General features: G+C 42.0%; 1 protein-coding gene across 2 annotated transcripts in view; it reads left to right on the plus strand.

The window, feature by feature from the left end:
- The window catches only part of GRM1 (glutamate metabotropic receptor 1), a 318,335-nt gene that overhangs the window by 255,361 nt on the left and 39,973 nt on the right, over positions 1 to 23,001 (plus strand). For both annotated transcript variants that reach the window (XM_045843367.1, XM_045843368.1), the window contains exons 4-6: positions 5,832 to 6,078; positions 10,371 to 10,539; positions 20,728 to 20,854. In XM_045843367.1, the coding sequence (XP_045699323.1) occupies positions 5,832 to 6,078; positions 10,371 to 10,539; positions 20,728 to 20,854 (543 nt within the window). The remainder of the gene's footprint in view (positions 1 to 5,831; positions 6,079 to 10,370; positions 10,540 to 20,727; positions 20,855 to 23,001) is intronic.

The raw sequence follows: 23,001 nt of genomic DNA on the forward strand, positions 1-23,001 counted from the left end.
TTTGTTGATGGTTTACTTTGCTGTGCAAAAACATTTTAGTTTGAGGTAGTCTCATTAATTTACATTTTAATTAATAAAAAAATAGTGGAGAGGTCCTATTTTTATGTGATGTAAGAAGAGAAAACCTTTTAGGGAAAGAAGAAAACAGAGTCAGAGGAAACAAAAAACTCGCAGATTCTGAACAAGCACATACAAGCCTCACCTACTGTGAATTATTTCTTATTCACAGATTTTCCCGGGAAAAGGATTAAAGAAAAAAGATTGAGCAGCCCAGGCCTTCAAGAAAAATCGAGGGCATTTTTGTTCTCTGAGATCATTATTTAAAAAATGACCCAGTTCAATTTTCTTTCCCGGTTAAATTAACACTTAGTCTTTTAAAGGAGATGAATTTTATTTTCTTCCTTTGCTTGATATTTTAACAATATAAAATCTTTACAGCCCTTTCTATTTCGATATGAACTGAGAGTGTGTCAAATTATTTATTGAGCGTGCTATGCTCTCAGACAAAAACAGGCAGTGGAGAACTACAAATGCCAAAAAATAGCAGAGTATTTTCTCCAGGCACAGTTATGCATACCCGTGTTTCCCACGACACCTCTGTGTTTTAACAAATGTCTGTAGCTGAACTGCTCTGGTGCTTGAGTGGGGCTGCTGCTTGTACGCACAGTGCGGCTTGGCTGGGGCCTGGCCCTGCTCCGGGGGCTGCCGCCTCTGTCCTTGCTAGCTGTGTGACCCTGAATTCACGACCCATGAGATTTCATGGCACAGCCAGTGTACTTCCTGTCCAAATCTGGATCCGACTAAGAAGTAGACCCAGGAGTCAAACGAGGATAAAATGCTTTATTAACAATGTGATTGTGTACGTAGAAAACAAAACAATTTATACTAAACATAGATTAATAAGAAAAATTGGGTACAAGTCCAAAATACAAATATCCATAGTGTTTCTACATACTGGCAACAAATAATTTAAAAGAACTGAAAGACGCTCATTGTAGCAGTACCATAAAATCACACACTAAGATCCTCACATGGAACCCTTCCGAAGCATTGCTGGGATGAGCTGAGGAAGTCCTGAGTAAATGCGAGCCTCTGTAAATGCTCTGTGTCACGATCTGGGCAGCAGTTACATGGGTGTGTAAATAGTTGTTGATTTCTACAGTAAAGATTGCTTCACTTTATCACGTGTGATTTTAAAGGTTAACCAAAAAATGAAAAACAAACAAACAAAAAAACCCAAACTGGCTTATGGACATGGATTGCTATGTGGCCACAACAGACTTGTGAACACCGGACCCCAGAACTGGACAGATGAACCTGTGCAGCCGACTGGCACAGCTGGATAACTGCAGCCCACATTTACCAAGTGCCAGAGAACCGCCCAGAACCTTTGCGTACTGCCAAGTGGCTGGCTGCAGATCAGAGAGACGGGGGCTGCGCTGAGCACGCCCAGTTTCTTTTTCTCAATATGCCGATAAGATGAATCCTCTTCTCTTCTCATTAGGTGAGATAAGAGGCCTAAGATGTTACTCAGTAGAAGTCCTTCACAACAAAACAAACAAACAACATGAATTGAAGGCAAAGGAAGGCGTATCTCCTTAATCCTGACTTAACTTCTCTGCACTGCAGTCTCCTCTCATTTGTGTGACAGTGGAACCTATCCTTACACAATCGTACAAGGATTAAAAAGGATAATATATGTGAATGGGCTTGTTAAGTACCAATAGATGTTGAATTGGAGAAGCAACCTATAAAAACTTTAGAGGGGAAAGAGAACTTCAGGAAGATAATCTGACCCATTTGTGGTACTTTTTAAATTTGGAAACTGAGACCCAGGGAGGCATAGACCCTGGCCCAAGTTCCATGGTCCTTTGGAAATGCGTTGTTGACATATTATAGCAGAACCACCACCTCTGGGCCCCAGTGGTTCACATGCCTAGTCCCGAGTCTTTCTTCTCCACGGCTCTGCAGAACAGCCACCCTCAACGTTAGCGGATAGAATTGCTGACCCTTTCCCCAGCCACCAAAGATGTCCTGTTTTCACAAGGTACACAGCCAACCCCTCCCCCAGCGGAGGCCCTGCCTGCTACCGCTTCCAGGCAGCAATTTATAGCCCTTGTCTGCGTTCACAAAAGGAACGAGATTACTGTTTTAGAATCAGGGTAGCTATTTCCACAATCCACTACGGAGTTGTTAGGCAGGTATTCTTTTGAAGGTAAATAAACACAGGCGACTCCAATTATTTGATTCCATTTAGTGTATTACAAAAGGTAATGTTTTAATGATACCCTCGTGGTCTACAACAGTTCATGCACCACAGAAAATGAATCATAAAATCCCCTTTTCCCTAATAACACTGAGATTAGTGTTATGAAAAGGCACTAAACCCAGGGAATTGAAATGTTTTCACCTTCTTACCAAGTGACAGTATTATTAGTTTGGATATTCTATTCACTAATCATGAAAATATAGGGTCTTTGGGGAATAGGAAAACCGGTAACATGTTCTGTTGGTGTGATGATAGATCCTGGCAACGTTACCTGTTGACAGTTGCTCTGGCAAACAGAGTGTTCCTGTGAAGGCCAGGTGATTTTCTAACTTGCTGTCACTCCTTCCCAAATGTTAGTTTTCTACTGAACTGGGGCAGCATCCTCCTCACCTGCAGACCCAGCTGGCTGGCCAGGTAGGGAAGTTCATGGGCTCATGTCAGACGGACAAACATGCAAGGTCTCTGTGTTTATTTTGGAAATGGCGTTGAGTTACAAATATGTCCTGAAAACATGTGCCTGGCCTCCTGGCTGTCTGTATGATATATACGTACAGGATGAGTTTCTTTGTCATAGCTGATTTTGTTGATAAATTGGACACCAGCGCTTCTCGTCAGAGAGACAGCTGTGCACATCTGGCACAATCCCAGGGACAAATCTCAAACCAGCTTGACGGCCATACTGGCGACAGCAGGATGCCTTGTCCTCTGTCACCAGGAAAGCACCGCCTCTGTAGATTTCTATATCTGCATTTGCATTGCTGCTCAGAGTCACAGAAGCACCAAGGGCCAAGGGGGCATCTGCATGCCATCACCCGCCCTGCACGTGTAAATGGTGAGATAAATGACTCTGGCAGGATTATCATGAACTCATCATGTGAGTATTGGATCTAACAAACACACAGAATAGTAGCTAGTAGCATTATGGATGTGTTCATTTCTCACTAAAATTAGATAAGTGTACATTTGTTAAAATTAGTAATACTCTACTGATTATTATATCCATATGCATGTATGTGCATATGTATACACTTATGTGTACATATTTACATTTTCTAGATGTTAGTATTCATTATTTTATATATATAACACAGTTAGACATAAACCTCACCCATAATAACATCAGCAAATGGATACATTTAGAGGGCGGCATGGCTCAAGAAACACGTCACCTTGTGGCTCATTTGCCGTGTGTACCTCTGTGTTTCCAGAACACAGTTATCACTTACTTCACTTTCAAAAGTGACTCGGTTTGGATAACAAGTTATGTAAGCATCCTAAATAAGGATCAAAAGGAAAACCGACTTCAGAGAAAGCCAAGAACTCTTACAGTCTCAGTGCTGCTGAATAACACCTCCAGTAGACAGCCACAGCTTAGGAAAGTTGTACTGGGGACACCAATATAATTTTTTAAATATATAATAATTTAATAGCAGTTATCAAAGCAGAAACAAAAACAAGCACAGTGTCCATAGGCTTGTCCAAAATAGAAAATTTTCCATTCGGTAAAAAACTCCATGTGTTTATTCTCATATTTTCTTACAGCTTGCTCCTGGACTGACATTAGCAGCTGCAGCTCAAAGGGGATGGTTTTCGTATTGACCGGAACCCTTTAAGTGGCTGCTGTCTTGAGTTGTTTTGCCACTCCACTTTGTCTGTATTTTCCCTTTCTTTCTTTAAGTCCTGCTAATTTTTCTAATTCTACCAGCTTTGACACTTAGTTCTAGCACTTGGAGATTTTGGTCTATCTTTCACGGCTTGTTGAAAATGTGCCAACCACAGGGCATCAGTTTATCTCCTTTATAGCCTAGGGTGAAAGAGAGGGCGAACACAGTAACACTGAGAGCCAGGGTCCGGGTGACAGGCTTAAGTTACCCCATTTCAATGACTTCATACAATTTTTACCAGAAGAATGTTTGCTTTCTGTTTCACAGAACTTTCTATATTTATTTTGCATGGTTTGATTTAAAAATGTCCTTTCTGTCTCTCTTACTCCTTATTTTGTCTCAGAAAACATCCTTTTCCAACTGGAAAAATAATACTTTAGCAAATCACACTTTTAACAATTTCTTATTAAGCAATGTCTGAAGATGGGTTAAAATTGAAATTGTTCCCCCTTTTAACCTGGCCTGGGTGTTTTGGGTACATCACCCTTGGATAGGATAACATGGATCTTTTTCACTTTTTGAACTATATCTAAATAGATTAGCCTTTAAATAGAATTCTTTAGACATGCTGTATTTCATTTCAAGCTCAACAACCAAGTCAAAACTCCTTACCATTTCCCCCAAACACTCCAAGCTCTCTAACTCCCTTTATACTTCATGCTACTCTCCAGTCCAGGAACCACAGTGTCCAGTGATCTGTTCAGCCCGGAAGAGAGAGGTCAGCAGGCCAGGGTGCCAGGAGCCCCCCGGTGCTCTCAACCCCACATGTAGGTGAACTCGCTGTCTTTCCCAACGTCGAGCGCGTGGACCACACATTGCACAGACCCCTCCTCACCATCAGCTGAGTAGGGGAGGGAAAACCTTCTGCAGAGAGAAGCAAATTTCTGGAACTAAGCACAAAATCTCTGAGTTATGCCAGTGGTGTGTTCCATCCAAATCTATTTTGTTTTCCCAACCTGTTACTCTTATTTCAGCAAACCCAACTGGTTCCGGAGCTTCTCATCCATATGTTAAGTGTTGAAGTTGAGCTTCTGTTGTGAAGCTCATGTACTGGGTCTGGCAGAAGCGACGCCTGCTTGAGTGTGCTTGGTAGGGTAATAGTATTGGAGGAAGAAAGTATAGTTTTAATTTGAACATTTTACCTAAAATGTCACATGGCATGCTTGAGTCAAATATTGTTATGTTACAAAATTACATGCTTATGATTGCATGCTTATTGTTATGTTACAGAATTACAAGAACCTTGATTACCTGTGACATAGGTAGAAATTATTGCATTGTTTTTCAGATTCACTGGCAAAAGCTAAAGGCTAATACGTATTGTATGGCTCTTCCATCAAGAAACATTTTACCTGAGTTTCTAACAATGAGTAAATCTGATTCTAATATTTTTGTACTGCCAGTCACATATAAGAAGAAATTCATACTACCTAGCTTTTCTTCTTACTCTGGGTATTTGTAGCCCTGTATATCACCCAAAGAAAATATCAAGGTTTAAGTAATGCACAACTTGATTTACTATGGATTGCAGATTTTTATGGTGGATATCAAAAATATGTTTCCAGTACTGCAATAAAGGGAGAATTTTAATGTAAGTCTCTGTGAGCTGAGAGGTAATAAGAGTTATTCCCACTGTCCCTTAAGGATTTCCTTGCAATATTTGAAAAGTAAAGTGTGGGTTTCAACTCTATGGAATCTGTTTTATGTGTTATAAAACCATTATTGAATTTAGAAAATAAAGCTGAATGAACTATTTGCATGCAGAATGTACTAGAGCTAGTCACAAGGCTTGAATAGGTGGGCTTCACTTTCCTGCCTTGAAAAGCTTTCGGGTATCACACACGCAGGCCCGGGCTCCACTACTGCAACCTGGGCAGCGGTCTGTGTTTATGTTACAGGCAATGAAAGCTTAGAAGAAAACTACGTCCAGGACAGCAAGATGGGCTTTGTCATCAATGCCATCTATGCCATGGCCCACGGGCTACAGAACATGCACCATGCGCTCTGCCCTGGCCACGTGGGCCTCTGCGATGCCATGAAGCCCATCGACGGCAGCAAGCTCCTGGACTTCCTCATCAAGTCCACGTTCATCGGTGTGTCTGGAGAGGAGGTGTGGTTTGATGAGAAAGGGGACGCTCCTGGAAGGTAAAGCCCTTTGCCATAATGGATCTGAATAGCCTGTGAGCCTCCCTGAGCTAGACAGGGAGGTGACTCTGGCTCCCTTCAGTTCCTTGGTTTCTGGGTGTCATGAGCATGGATACAACTAGAAAGCTGAACAGACAGGGCTCATATTAGATGGAAATTCATTTTAAAACATGACAAAGCTTACTGCAAACACACACAGTCCTGCGTCCTGCCAGCACTACACCCCTACCCAGCTCTCACTCCATGCCTTTCCACAGAAAACCTGGGACTGACCACCCTGCCAGCCAGGGAACTCAAGGGATTACACCTAACCAGTAGAGCCCTCCCTGGCCCTACAAGGGCCAGGCCAGAGCTGCTTTCTGATTGGTTCCTACAAGGCCATACTGGCTGTAAAATAGTTTAATATGACCCCTGCTTACAGAGCCTAATATGTGAAGAGAATCAAGTCATATGCAGGTATCCTTCATTCTCAGGCTAACTTGTGTTCTGCCTGGAACAAGAAAGGAAAGAATTTCCTTTCTGGTATTGAGTTGCTATGGCTTCCAAAGAATTAATCCAGAAGCAGAGGAAAATAACATCTATTTAATATATACGTATTTTCCTAAGTCATTTTATGTTTAGTCTGCTCTGTGACACTTGCTTTTGTCACACCAGTTAGCTCATGTTTCATTGGTATGTGGAGAATGATGTCAGCATGAAGAGCCGTTGTCTGTGTTTATACGAATTTTCTGAGACCAGGCGTACTCAAAAGAGTTAAATAGGGATTCAAACTTGCAGCAGGAAGGAAAAAGGCTCTCAGCTCAGCTGCTGCACAGTGTGCCCACAATCTTGTCTTTTGCTCATAAGCACTGTCTTTCAGGAAAGGATTTTGCAGAGATTTTGGGAAAGCATATGCTGTGTTAGAATGGAACATCAAGTCATTTAATCCTCACTGCTATAAGCAAAGCATTTCTGTTTTGTACAGCGGATAACACTCAGTGTCAGAGAAACCAAGAAACTTCCCTAAAATCACTCCAAGAGTAGCTGATGGAGGCAGTGCCGCCTGAATCAGAGGCTTGTAGTCTTTTTGCCACATCACTCTGCCTTTTAGCTCTTCCTAAAATTAGGCGAGGCTGCTGGCAGTGTTCTTAATGTCATTTCAAAGGAACTGTAAGAGACTATTTGGGAGAGACTACTGTAAGAGACCCTAAATAATTCTCTACATCTCTCGTCTTTTCATGTAAGCTTTAAGTTCTACATCTAGAGAGTGGGGCCCAAGTGGATTCTCCCTGTTGAAATCCAACAGCTCTAAGAAGATCAATTTTATGAGCAATTGTCAGCAATTAAACAATGCATTTATTAGATTCCTTCCAGGCTTCCATTGGGTGGGAGCAGGTTTAGGGGACAGTGTGACTGAGATGGATGGAGTGATTGAGGGCCTGGGCACGTGGAGAGCCTGCAGGCGCGGAGGCCCTTGGGAGGCGACACCAGAAGGAAGCAGCGGGTCCGAGATTCAGACCACCACTCTCCTTTTTAAACCCATGGTTGTAATGCTGGGTTCCACTGGGAACCACGCTCTGTAAAAGTTCGCATTTGGAATGGAAACCTCCCTCCGAGATTCAACACGATAACATAACACAATGTGCCTGGCATGGGGCCAGATGCATTTTAGGTACTCAATAGGTAAGTTATCCAAAACATTGGCACACAATTTTAGCTTGCCTCTTCTCCATCTTTAATTACATATTGAAATCACGAGCCTTACCCTGGGTCTCTTCTCGAGGATCATTTCCTCATGGTTGCAATTGATCATCGTCATCTGTGATCAGTTTCTGTTTCAACCACCTCCCTCTGCCTCCACCTCCCGTCATTATACCATCCAAGCTTCTCGGATCCTCTTGTCATTATTTTAGTCAGTCATCCTGGAGTATCAACTGGATGACTGCAAGGATGCTGTAAAGGTGTAGTTTACAGCACGAGGATACTCCAAGTCAGTGCCAACGTGCAGAGAAGGAGCTCAGGCCAGCAGAGAAGAGCTGGGTCCCAGGTCCGCTGCTCACACAGCCAATCTGCAGTAAACCCCTCTGCAGTAAGTCGGCACTTTCCCCTTGGTGATCTTCAGTATTTCCTTCCTATGGCTTTGGGGACTTTTTCCGAATGTGTTTCTGTACCTAAATATTGTGAGTTTTTTCAGTTTCTACATGCTAATGAAGTGTGAACTGGTTTCTCTTTTTTGAAGGGCAAATGAGGAAGTTGAAATAAAAGTCTTGGAAAACTAATTGACAGGAAAAAGGTTCTCTAAAGCTGGCATCACATTCAAGCCTTCACTGAAACTATGTAAGGAGATTTAATGATGTAATAATGAGAAAAACATAAAAATGAAGGGAAATGAAAAAGGAAAATATTCATAGTGCACATTCACAGCAGGTGCTGTAACCATGAGTTTCAAGTGGAAAACTATTGGAGGTGCAGATTAGTATCACTGATCTGTAGGATGAGTGTGAACCGTCCGCCCACAGTTAATAGCCGCGTGGATATCACTTAGCCAGCCACTCTCAAGAACATCCTGGTCTGTCTTAGCAACCAGAAGAATAAGAACCCACTGGTAGCCAAAAGTCAGAACAGGCAAGAGATGTAACTCTACGTAAGTTTTGTTCACCTGGAAAAGTAGGGAAAAAAGCATCCTTCATTCTCGAAAAGCCTCCCCTTTGCATTTAGGAGGCTGCTATTTATGGAAGTTGCCAGAATCAGGATGTGAAGAAACCACTAGCTATCCTGTGGGTGGCAAAATGCCTTTGCACATTAAGAGCAGGAAGTAGGCCAGACATAGCCAAAGGTTTCAGATACCAGCTAAGGTTGATTGGTAGTAGCTTCCTGGAGTGTAGGGCTGAGGAGGAGTCTGAGTCTGAATCAGGTTAGAAAGAATTTTAGGATGAATGAGGTAGGAGAACTGGGGGGAGGAGCCAGATAGCTAAAGAAGAGAAACAAGCGTTGGTTAATTGCCATCTATTTCTTTGGGTCCAGGGCAAAGAGCCAGAGACAATGCCTCTGATATCCTAGCTCAGCAGGGTGAAAACGCCCTGTTTTCAGGGCGCCACCCTGTGCAAGCGCCGCCAAAACAGTCCCGTTTCCTAGGGTCCAGGGAGAGCCGGGCCTTCGTTTCCGGGAAACTGCCACAGGAGTGACAATTTACTTGGAGTAAATAGCAACATGCAGAGAAGATTGAGGGGTGCCCAAGAATTTTCAATGACTGAGAGATAAATGCCTATGCCAATTCAAAGATGTTCTCCAGGTTTCTTATAATAATGGAAATAACCAGAGTATTTCAGGGCATTCATAGAAAATACACATATGAAATGATATGTTGACACTGCTTTCCAAATAGGCCTTTGCCCCAGTTGTGAAATAGTTTTTACATACCCTATGTTCATAAATGCCCACAAGAAGCCCATGATCCGTGAGGAGTGTAGTGGCATTCCTCAGTAGTTTAACCTACTGTAGAAAAGAAAGAAAAGAGGTTCCAGCTTACACATCTCAGTGCCAAGTCCCGCCTGGTTTCCATTGCACTGGGGAATGCTCTTCACTGCCCACAGTGGGTGGGTGAATGGTGAGGGCTGGCCCCCGGAACACACTCTGGCTGCAGCAAAGATTTCTGCATGTAGAAGTCTGCATGTATTTGTCTGTGCATAGCATCGCAGCATTGGAAGTTACCGAAATGTTTGCCCTAACCAGGGAAGAGACCGGCTTAAATGTCAAGATATCAAATCCCCAACATCCTTGTTAATTAAAGATGCATTTCTCAGATTTCTTGCTTTAATAACATTTAGAATAGGCTCTGAACTTGAGAAAATTCACCTCTATCAATCCAGTGTAATGAAAATGGCAACTGAATGTAAAAAAAAAGAAAATTGGAATAAAAAGAATCAAGTTAAGAAATTAATATGCTCAAGACTTATTACTTGTTTGAACAAAAACTTAGTGAACAATAATTTGAAGGAGATGATCTATTCAGCACACAGAGACACATGGAATTTTTTTGGGGGGGGGAATAAGCATAGAGAAAGCATAGAGGAAGCATAAAGAATATAATACTATATTCTTCAGCAAGTATGGATGATACACAGAATCTAAGACTGGAATACACATTTTGGAAAATCAGAGGAAACATTACAAATAAACTAAAATAGCTGGTATTAGCACATGGGATAATTCTAGCTTTTATCTCCCTTCTCTCTATTCTATATTTGCCCAATGTCTTTGTTGTCTGCATTGTGTCCCTATTCTCCACGACACACATGCTGTTTTCTCTGCAGGTATGACATCATGAATCTTCAGTACACTGACGCTAACCGCTATGACTATGTGCACGTGGGCACCTGGCATGAAGGGGTGTTGAACATCGACGACTACAAAATCCAGATGAACAAGAGCGGGATGGTGCGGTCTGTGTGCAGTGAGCCTTGCTTGAAGGGCCAGATTAAGGTGAGCCGGCCACAGATGCCTTCTTGGATGGGGTTCATGAGGAAGACTTCTGCCCGGACAGAAATAAAGAAGCACAGACATTTTTCTTAGGCAAGGTTGTCCAGAAAGAAAGGACCAGGCTTACTCTTGTTATGCTTGTGGTTAGCTAAAATTGGAAACAAACAAACAAACAAACAAACAAACAAAAAAGAAGATTAGCATACAGAATAAGGAAACCATTTGAATCCTTAGAATAATCTTTAATTAAATCATGACGATGAGGCAGGATTTTAAATATGATATAGAAAGCAAGGGGATGAATAATCCGATTTAAAAATTGAAACAGAAGTAAACCTGGAAACCCAAACCCATGGTACCGCTTAGTCATAGTTCTAGCTGCTGTTGAAGAAAGCAGAAGCTGAACAATGCTAAATAAGCATTTAACTAAAATAAAAGGAGTTGAAATGAGGTAACACAGAAGCACAGCTTATCGGTTCTCCACCAAGTTCTTTGATTTTTCCTGAAACTGGTATTTGCTAGTCAAGAGAGATTCCTCACTTTCTAATTATTCTCAAGTGTTTTTTATTTTTTATTTTTTTATATATATAGCTTGGGGCATATGGGCAACCATGATATTACTGTATACATAAAATTAGGGTAAATAAACATCAAAGAGCGAGCATTTAGCTGGACATGCTAGAAAGAATTCTCGGTGAAGGAGACAAAGAAACAGCTCTCTCTGTAAACACTGCCACTTGAACCAAACTGGATGATGCACTAGGAAATGGAGTGGAGGGGACTGACTGTGAGCTGGCAGGAGTATAGATTAAATGGCCTAATGGGTCTTTCCATGTCTAATTTTCTGGGATTCATCTCTGGGAGCAGACAAGACTGTCACATAAATGTCAGCCAGCATAGCTGGATCTGCAGTAGATTCTGTGTGCGGCTCTGACCCTGTCACTGTGCGGCCATGGCCATGATGCTGTGCTACCTGGGGAGCTGTGGGACTACCGATGCAGGGGTGAAGGGCACTTAAGTGTCTTAGGGCAAAAATCTAGTCACGCTCAGAAGTGTCGGTATGGAACCTGGAAAAGCTTTATCACTGCCGGTCACAGAAGGTGGATGATGTGCCACCTGCAACATCTTACAGCAGCCGAGAGAGGTTGTGCTGATGGACTCAACCTCTCAAGGATACCAGCCAGTTTGAGATGAAGCAAACTGCTGAGACAATTCACCCTATAAGTAGCTTGCACCTTCTCTGCAGAAGTGATGTTAAAAATATTTAATAATTGTCATGACAACTCACCAACCAGAATCCGCTCCATTCTAGTGCTGTGACAGGGTGCTGGCGGCCACCTGCCATGTTTATAGTTAATCCTTAAAGTGTTAGATTTGGGGGAGATTTAAGCAAGGGGCCCTAAAAAGCTCGCACAGTGTGGGGTATTCAGGAGGCTTAAAGATACCATTAGTTTCCACTGGGAGCCTGAGTGTTTCCGTTATGTGAGCACACGGCTCCAGCCAAACCACCGTGCGCGAGCGGAATGTCAGCACTGCTTCTCCCCAATGCATTTTCAATTCTTTTCCTCATGAAATTCTTCCACGCAAGACCATCCTGTGGCGTATGTAGGAACATATCCTCTGAAATCCAGAGGCCCCGCATTCCACTGACTGCTGCCATGAGATACTGGAGAACTGGATTCTGCATTCATCAGCTTTTCTGGATGGTGGAGAAAACAGGACATCGGAGCCCTAAAGTCACATGATGAAGACAGTACAGAAGCCCTGAGTTCATGGACTTCTGTGACCCAGAAGTCACACGTCACATGTTCAGCTCAGGCCCCTGCTTCCAGCGTGGGTGGTGGCACAGAGTCTGTCTCACAGACAACTGCTGGGACACAGTTTATGGAACTACAAAGTTCAGTTTTTCAGAGTATAAGTGGGGGCAGGGACCCTGGCGAGGGAAAACAAATTGTCCTAAAGATTCACAGCGCTCCAGCTCCCTCTCACGATTCCCTCCTGTGCCACTGGTTGCTGGCAGGCCATGAGTGGCGGCTCCTACCCAGTGTGGGTTCCTGAGCAGAGAGAGGCCTTTCCTGGCTCAGGTGAGGATTCGGAGGAGAGGCTAGCTGCCTACAGCTGCGCCTTGACACCGAAGTATTATTTCTGGCATCACGTTTGCATTACGCCCATGCAGTGTTATTCAGGGAGATTCCACAAATCATTGCTCAGCTGTTACAGAGCATTCTCTCTAAATGCAAATGTTCCGGGGGCCAATTTTAGAAATATTGTGTACCCTGCAGGAGGAAAGTAGCACCTGGAGTGGAGATGAATCTCATTTTCTGAATAATGGCACTTATATTCTTTCTCACACCACCAATTAGCCACCTACTAGGCCCCAAATGCACACACTCAGGTCTCTTGGTAACCACTGCAAAGATGGGAGACAGGCAACTTATAAGGTGATTGAAAGACTTGAACTTGTATTAACTGGGAAACACAGCCTTTAGGAAAGGAGTATTTATTTTAAATAGCAAATGCCATTCAAAGTGCTAAAATGGTCATTTGATTTCTTTTATGATAGCCCATAGAACTTTCTTAAGGTAATTGCCTTAGTTCACTCAATCCACTGAGCCACACCAGCCAGGGCTTGTAATTCTCTTTGAAGCAGTTAAAATTTCAGTTTACTTATGTTATCTTTAGACATATAAATAAAATATCTTATAGAAACAGAAGCTGATTTTAGCTATACCACAAACACAGGTAAATAAAATCAAATGTTGCATTGTCTTATATTAAGTTATATTTGGGTTCAGTAAGAAAAAAAATAGATCCCATGCCAGGTGGTTTGATAGAGGGAATTTAATATAAGAAGGAGTTATAAAAGTAGGAGGGACTCTGAGGCAACTAACTCACAGATGAGCAACAGCAAGAATAATCCCTCCCCCTGGGCCAGAAGGACTCGGAGAAACCTCAGCTGCTACCTGGGATGCCCTCTGAACTGGGGAGGCAGAGGCTACCTGGGCCGATGCTCTCCCCTTCTCTTCACTGTCCCATTGGGTCCTTCTGTTTTGCTAACCTTATCCAGAAGACAGGTGGCTGGAGAGCCTGATCAGTGCCATTCACAGGTAGGTAGCTCAGGTTCCCTTGAACACTTGCGACTGAGCGAGGCTTAAGGGCTAACATTACTGGGAGGCACAATCCTTGAGAGGCAGCTGTGAGAAGTGAAGTGAGACAGGAAGGATGGGAAAGTACCACAACCAATAACAAGGTGATGCATGACTGAGCAGGATGCTGTTTGAGCATCACTCGTCTGTCAGTCCCACAAATATCTCTGGGAAGGCTGCTCAGCCTACCTATTGAAGTGAAAAGGACAGAAGCATGCATGCACCCGTGCCATCCTATTTTCTGCCTTCTGTGGTCAAAGTTTGCTCACTGGAAGTAGTATCACCTGACCCCACAGGCAGTTCCTGAGGAAGCCAGAGTCCTTGTTCTATTACATGGAAGCAGTAAGGGGAGAGAAAGCCTCTGTGGGTCCAGTGTAGTCTCTGGTCCGGACTCCTGCTGGGACCCACAATGCAACACGAGTGGTTCTAGAATCCAGTGCCTGTTTCACGGACGAGACAGCTGGAGAGGGCAGAAGATGAGGCAACAGCGAGGGAGGCTGACAGAGGGCCATGGAAGTATCCAGAACTCTCCAAGAGTCCGTGGCAGTGGGCCCAGGAGACAGATTAGGTGAAGAGACTTTGAAGCAGCATGTAGAATGCAGACAGTGGATCTGCAAGGGAACAGCAAGTGTCAGCACGGGTGTCGTTCTCCCACACCAAGCTGCTGCTGTTTCCGTGGTGTGCAGAAGGGGCGGGAAGGCAAAGGAGGGGGCAATGAAAAGGGAAGGGAGGCGGTGGAGATCAGGGACCACATTTCTCAAGCGTATCCTTGTGCAGATACAGTAACGTGTTACAGATATCATCATCCCAATTATCCCTTGAAACAGCCCTTTTAAAGCAGGTTCTATCGCCCCCATTCCATAGGTGAGGAGTCGGAGGCCCAGAGGGGCTGAGTCACTTGCCCCAAGCTTTCTCGGTAGGAAGTGCCAGCGCTGGGCTCAGAGCCCACCCGAGCTCTGATCATCCCACAGCCACACGTTGTTCCACTAGCTTTCCTGATAGGAACTGGCATGTTTCCTACACACGCATATTTTAGTTGCAAAGCCTTATGTTTTCAATAATTCACAATAAAAGTACAAGCAGAGATCCCCATTGAAAATGCCACGGGCACAGAGTCTAGAACTGAGGAGGCAATATGTGTCAAGGTGGCAGGGAGTGTTTGACACAGACAGGGTGACGAGCTGAGAAACGGAGGGAGAAGACCCTGCAGGTTGCTTCCACCGTCTCCTGTTCTTGCTTCCCCGCTCTCTCCTCTTCTTCTGTACTTTTCCCCCTAAGTTTGTCTGTGGATTCTTCACTTCACATTGATGGTTTTGGGGCTGAAAATTTGGGCTTGGAAAGTGGAGAAAATCACTACTTTCTACTATTCTCACCTGACCAGTCTCACAGAACTTTGGAGACTTTTGGCAAACATGGAATACATCGTCAACCGGTTCTTGGTGCAGGCATTATGTCACGTAGTAAAATAGACCTTATACGTGTGGGAGAATTACACATATCTTACAAACTATGAACTTCGGAAATGGGTTCACTGTTTTTTCCCTGAATTATTTGAAAGATGAAGTACAAATATTGTGAAGCTTCGTACCTTCACACCTCAACTTCTGTTTTTTAAGAATATAGCCATCAGACCAGCTAAGGAAGTTAGCAGTAATATCATCAACTCTTGCTGTCCCAAGCATGTCCACTTTCTCTTTTGTGAATCAAAGCAAACTACTCATTTAAATCATTCATAGTTAACGTAACCATTTTGGCAACCAGAAAAACAATAAGGTTCCTCCATCATGCAAAGTTTTCTAAACTCCGCAGCAGAATGGCAGGTTCTCAGTATAAATTGTCCACAGGAAAGTAAAAAAAAAAATCATTATTTGAGAAGCCTATAGTTATATAATGATGATGTGAGCTGCTCCAGGTACTACAAACATATTGGCTAAAATTTTGAAAAAAGTAGACTAAACACTGTTTCTTGTGTTTTGCTGTGCGTGTGTAAACCATAGTTTCTCTGGATGAGCAGGGAACTTTGCAAGCACTGGTCATAATGAGAAGTTCTGTGGAATTAGCATTGATTTCTCCATAACCACTCAGTAACACCTACACTTTCACTTTCTGTGCTTTGGCCTCTTGGTTACTGAATGTTTTGGTGATCACTATAGCTTCATACCCAACCTGTCCCCAATCACACGAGAGTGGACGGGAGTGCAGCAGGGCTGCTGTGTGTTGGGGGTGGCAGTCACAGAGGCAGAACCCATTTACGTTTTTAAGTAAACATTTTGAGGTATAACATTCAGACGGAAAAGTAGAGGAGGAAGGCAAGGGAGTGGCTACACAAGGTGCTCTTACTACCTGGTCTTTGCTCCAGCTGTTGCCGCTGCCTAGGACACTCTCCCCTCAGAGGCATTCAGGGCGTACTCTCTCTCCCTCTCTCAAGCCGTTTTGCAGACGGCAGTGTCTTAGTGGGACCTTATTTGACCGCCATATGCAAAATTGCGATCCCCTATTCCAGGTGCCTCCCTATCAGGACTAGGACCAAGGTGGGGCAAGTGAGGTACCTGTGGTGCAGACTTTAAGGAAGCACTCACTCTCAAGGTCCTGCAAGTGCAAGGTTGGTACTTGCTCAACCTGAAACATGCATGCCTCTTTACATGTGGTCCCTAGATGTAATACTTGCCTCACCCGGGTTTCTGTCCTGAACCCTATTCCTCTTTCTTGCTGCACTTTTCTCAAAGGCTTTCTCTAGAATGATAGCTCCTGAAGGATGGAGATATTATTAATTTTGTTCACTGACTATTTCTAGTCTTCATGTAGTTCCTAGCGCACTGTAGGCATTCTAACATACACTGCAAATGAATGAATGAATGATTAAATCATTGATTAAAGGTGTGTTTTCTGAATAAGCATTTCATTCCTCCTTCTAGCAGTGCACTTAACCCAGTATGTTAGATTTTGAGCTTTTTAATCTCAGCGACCAGGTCTTTTCCTTTTTTTTGGCCCCATGTACCGCACCGCGTCTGGCACACCAGCCACTGAACAAAGGGTGGTTAAGTGAGTACACAGGGTCCAGCACAAATAATGCCCTTTTTTATTACAAAATCATATAAGTATGTAATTCTGTAATACGACAATATCACACTCCAGCACACCATATGTCATTTCAGGTGAAATGTTCAAGTTAAAACTATAAATTATTGCACCCATAGTATTACCCTCCCAATCACACTCAAGCAGGCCTTACTTCCGCCAGACCTTGTATATCTGCTGGTTCTCAGCATAACATATCACCCTGACAGCCATTATTACACTAGGAAGAGCCTCACTCTTGGAAATAATTGGAGATAATGTGGCTGAGATTTGCACAAGCTACTAATCCCTTCTGAAGCCATTTTCTAGCTGAAGAATGCACATGATCAACTTTATCCCATGGGGGGAAATTCTGTGTCATTTGGTACAGAGTGCAGAATGCACGTAGCCAGTTCAGATATGTCTACTCTCGTGATCATTTGGCTTACACCATTATTATTTTTTTCCTATAATAAATTACAATGTAGGATTTCCCTAAACTGATATTTGTATTTAGTTTTTACAAGACTTTCTTCAGTTTCCTTTTATTTTTTATTCTCTTGGAATTCTTTATTTCCATTTCTTCTCTTGACATCTTATCTATATTATTTCCCTCTTGTCTTTCATATACCTTATCGAGTCATAAATACGTGCCAATAACTGTGCCAGCACTGGGAATGCAAAGGAAGCTTAAATATGGCCACTTTTTCTGAGAAACTCATAGTGAAGGTAGAGAAAAACATGCCAGCAATTAGAGCTGATTGTCTTCCGAGCTCTCACACAGGGGGCTGTGGGGCTGCAGGAGGGCAGGGCTGCCTCCCCCCGCAGCTGATTCTCCTGCAGCCCTAATTAGGGGAGACCCAGTTTCTGGAGCCTGTATAGCCTCTTGGGTATTTCCCTTTGGAGAAATTTTTTCCTGTTTCCTTTGATGTATAGTTACCTTTCCTTCATTACATTCTCTTGATGCTGTTTCCTTTCCTCCTTTTTTCTAAATAAAACCTTAACTTAAAAAATCCATTACAAATCACTTCGGAAACTTAGTCATAAAGTGAACACTTGATTTCCCACGGCATAAATGCTTCAAGACTGCTACAGGCATGAGTAACTGAATCATGGCATCGTGTGGAGCCGAAGGCCTCCTGGTCTCACTAACGATAAGTATAGATCCAGGTACACCGGATGCGAAAAGAATCAGCGCATCCTGTGCCCTAGTGAGCCTTGGTCCTTGAAAGGCAGCTTCTGTGAAATGTCAAAACTTTTATCATGATTCAGAGCTTCATTTTTAGTGTTTTCCTGTGTGGGGGGGAATGAAAAAATACATGATTCAGTTATTGAATGTATACTACAAAAATGTCTGTATGACTGATATAAAACTATAAAAATAATAAAAATATTCACAATTTTGGGGGGATTAAAACACAAATTAGAGTTACAATAGAATTATTCAAAATGTCCGGGTAAGGAGCAATGACTGTGGAGCTGGATTCCTAGAGCCCACATGGAGTGAGGAATGGTCCCGGTCTTCATAAGTCGGAGTGGAGATACCCTGTTGAGTGCCCTAAAAATTAGGTAGAGACCCCAGAGGGGCTGCACCTAAGTAATGAGACTACACCATTCATAATAGAGAGACTATTATAGACTCGCCCCAAAAGGTTAAAAACAAGACTCAAACTGAGCCACAAGAAACTTAATTGCCCGCCAGAACAAAGGGCAATACTTCTTCAAGAAAAATACTCCAGCATTGTGCACCTTGTGTATAGCATGGTCATCATCTGGTCAAAACAAATTTAAACATATGACAAAGTGAGAAAGAGTGACGCATTACCAAAATAAAAATGAAACGATAGAAATAGTCCCAGCAATTACATTGAGGGTGGAATTAACAGTCAAAGATATTAAATATCTACTTTAAGTACATACTAAAGAATTTAAAATAAGCATGAATATCATGAGAAGGCAAATAGAAATATAAAAAAGTACAAAATGGAACTACATACAATGAAAACTAAAATTTATAGAAATACCAATAATGGCATCATGAAATATCAATGAATGGCATCAACAGATATTAGACATTATAGAAGTAAAAATCAGTAAATTTAAAAACATAATGATGGAAAATAGGCAAATGAGACACACTGAAGGAAAACAAAGCTAAAGAAATGAACAGACGCTCAGTGACCTCCAGAGTACAGTTGAGAGCTGTGTAGTGAGTGTAATCAGAGACCCCAAAAGACAGGAGACAGGCCAGAAAATTTTTTTTAAAAAATAATGACTTGAAAAATATTCAGATATCATGAAAATGTAAACCCAAATCCATGAAGCTCAATAAATCCCCAAGAATTTGAACACAAAGAAGATATTAAGTTGCTAAAAACAAGTACTAAAAAGAAAATCTTAATAGAAGCCACAGCAAACTGTTCTGTGGGATACAGAAAAGCAGAGTCAGAGTTATGGCAGACTGTGCAGGAACCATATCCAAGGAAGGGGTGACGTTTTTAAAATGTTTAAAAAACCAAACATCTCTCAACCGAGACCTGTTTCCAAGGACAATGAAATGGCCTAAAGTGCAAAAAGAAAGGGAAAAATGATCAACTTAAAACTTTCTTACCAAGTGAATCTTTTTTTCAAAAAATAAGCCAAAATAAAGACTTTTCAAATAAATATAGGGCTAAAGCAGTCACAATTCTCACATCAGCACTACAATAAGTGTTAAATAATATTTATCAAGATGAAGAAAATAATATCAGTTTATACAATTTGGGTAAATATAAAACATAATATTTTTTTCTTATTTCAAAAACGTGTTTCAAAGATGATTGCTTAAAGCAAAACTGATTTTCATGGGGGGTTGTAAATATGTGTAAGTAAAAGGTACTAAGACAATACCCAACAGGAGGGGAACAGTATTGTTGTCAGGATCTTACAATGGACTTGAAGTTGCGTAACACACTTCTATTAACATGAAGTTAATGATGCACATTTCCAAATCGACAGCAACCCACAAAGACAACACAGGGGTTTAGCAAGTGTATCAACTTTAGAGATAGAATGGAATGCTAAAAAATTCTCAGTCCAAAAGAAGGCAGAGTACAAAGGAAAGGAAGCAAAGGGAAGACGAGACGGACAGAAAAAAGAGGTGATTGATTCGTATGCAACCACACCAATGATGATAATAAATGTAAATGTGCTGAACACATCCACGGAAAGGCAGAAATTGTCAGACTGAAGATGAAAGCAAGATCTAATTATGTGCTGTTTACAAGAAACCCTTTAAATGCAGTGTGTTTTGATGTTTCTTTTTGTATTGTGCAAGTGAAAAAGTGCTTACCAAACAATTTGAAAATGGAGAAAGTTTAAACTGCTCAGATAATATGCAATACTTCAGGAATTTTGGACTAGTAATTTTTCTTCCAATAATTTATGTCATCTTTTTAATTCACTAGAGCAAGTAACAAGGCCAGTAAGAGGGCTATACTTTCTTAGCCATCATTCTGTTTTCATGTATATAAATTTGCTCATACTTTCATAATATAACAAAAAAATCAATAATTCCTCCATTTTTATGAGTTAATAAGATTTATTACGTAGAAACTTTTGTGTATAAACACTTCTTGTTCTTTCAGAGAAGAAAACTGTACTTTTAATTTGTACTTTCTGAGAATAATTAGTACATATATATATAAATAAGGATAAATGTCAACTGTTTCATTTTTAACTGTGTAGGAGATTATGTAGTCAATTCTCTTTATGAAACAAATTATTATTGAAGAACCTCCAAACCCAGCATGAAATGAATCAAAACTCACATCTGAACTCTCAGGTAATTAGGTATGTTTCCATCCACATACTTCATCGTTTTCAGCAAATAGAATGCTTTGGAAAGTTACCCTTTCATGACAGTGTGGAGACCAGTCCTCACCTGCGAGAGAAGCCTTCTGGAGAAACCGTGCTCAGGAGTGTGACAGTATGATTGTCTCTGTTGCAGGTCATCCGGAAAGGAGAAGTCAGCTGCTGCTGGATTTGCACGGCCTGTAAAGAGAACGAGTTCGTGCAGGACGAGTTCACGTGCAAGGCCTGTGACTTGGGCTGGTGGCCCAACGCGGAGCTCACAGGTAGGAAACCTTGTGTCTCTGACTGCTGGCCTTTCCAACGTGGCCACTGTTCACAGTGTGAGCAGTCAGTGTGTTCGCTGTTTTGTTGTTGTTGTTGTTGTTGTTCATCTACAGTGTGCACTCTCCAGTGCTCCTATCAAAGGGCACGCACGAGCCTCTTACAAATGTCCCATGCCCTACACTGAAAGTTTATTTAAATCTAAACGAAAATGTGTGGAAAGGGTATTCTGGTGCGGGAGGAGGTTAGAGGGTGGAATGACTGAGCAAACAGGAAAAAGGACTTGTGGACACGGACAACAGGGTGGTGATTGCTAGGGGAGGGGAATATAAGGTAATGGAAAAAAATATAATAAAGAGTAAACTTGAAAATAAGACAAAACAAAAAAGTGTATTATGGTACACCAGTAGTTTTGTTTCTGTTTTAACATTTTATTTGAAGCTAATTTCTAATCACTTGAATTCATATTTGCACATAAAAAAATGTTTCACTAGTAAAATCAATGAGACTCTTAGGGATGGATTGTGCAAGCTTACGTGTCCCTTGAAAGCAACACTCAGATAATCTGTGTTTTGTTTTCCACAGCCCCTGGTTTACAATGGGAGATGCATTTCACAAATACTTTGCCCAGATTTTAAGAGCAACAGGACCTCTTAGTGTGTCCTCTTAGTAATCCACCCCCTAACCTCACTTGAGAAAGAGGAAACTGAGGCCTGGGGAGGTGAATCCGTGTGCCCAGTCATGCAAATAGTTAGAAGCAGAGCCCACTTCACAAACGGCTGACCCTGTGCCTTCCCTGCTACTAATGAAAATCGTCGGAGAGGGTAACATTCCTGGTTCTTGTTCCCTTTTTTCTTGTTTCTAAATAAGAATATAAAACTAAGAAATTATGTAGCTTATTCAAAGCATATCGAAAATGGCTGGGTTAATAGAACGAGGTCACATAATTAAAATGATACCTATTAAGTGAGAGTGCTTTGTAAAATGTTACTCCTGTTAGAAGACAGTAAACTAAATGAGTACCAGAAATTTTTTTTAGAAATCACCTAGTACCAAAAAAAAAGAGGCCTTTTTAAAGAAAAGGAAATTATATCAGGATATTGTTGAAGGTACAAACTGTATCTCACTCATCTTTTTATTCTTTAGCTGAAAACTGGTTTTCAACTTTAATGCACCTAAAAATTACCCAGGAATTACCCACCTGCAGAGATTCTTATGCACCTGTTCTGAGAGGGGACCCAGCAGAGTCAGAGGCCCTTAGCTCCTGCCCTATCATTACAGAAATGTTACTCTCTGGCTCATAGCCTGGTACCTTGACTATAATAGCTTCTTAATGAATATTTGTTCTGTTGAGAGAATTAAAAAGAAAAAGGGACTCACCCACGTTCAACTAGGTCAATGCAGTTGGTTAACAAGGAAGCCACTATGAGGATCCAGAGCTTTTTGTCCCTGGTTCTAACGCTGTCTCACTGCACAGCTTATCTCGCAGTTGAGTGCAATGGACCGACTTGGAAAAAGTTATCCAACCTCTCTCTGGACACAGGCCACCTCTCCCACTCATTCCATGACTCTCTTCACATCTTTATCCTCCTTCATCATGTGTGCTTCCTACTGGGACGTTTTGTCTCGAGTAAGCAGGTCCCCTTAGATCACCCCTGGGCTTGAGAACTGGGTTTGACTTCACAGTCGGTCGATCCTGCTACCTGACGGAGACCACTGCTGACTAGGAAGAGGCTCAAAGACAAAACTAGCCTCTTCCTCAGGCTGACCTGAGATATCAGAGCTCCAGGCTTTGGGGTATGACAGTTTTTTTCTTGTCTACACTTTGTGCAGCTTCCCCCATCTTTTCCTATTCCTCCGTTTTCACATTAATTGGGACATAACTCATAGACGAAAAAGAATTTCTATCCTATTTTAAAACGTTGAAATACAGAACCATCTAGTATGTCATAATAGTGAAACTCAAAGTCATATGTTTATTCTGTAGAGATCTTCCATTGCGGGTATCTTGTTGGCCCACTGACAAATGATCACCACCATTGATCAGGGCACTTTGACTTAGCAAATAAAATAATATTCCCCTTGACCATAAACAGATGAATATTAATGCAGTTGTCCTTCTAAAGAATGTAGTGCACGACCATCCACC

This window comes from Phyllostomus hastatus, unplaced genomic scaffold (genome assembly GCF_019186645.2).
Source record: "Phyllostomus hastatus isolate PE091 unplaced genomic scaffold, TTU_PhHast_1.1 phas_contig_40, whole genome shotgun sequence".
NCBI classification, from domain to species: Eukaryota; Metazoa; Chordata; class Mammalia; order Chiroptera; family Phyllostomidae; genus Phyllostomus; species Phyllostomus hastatus.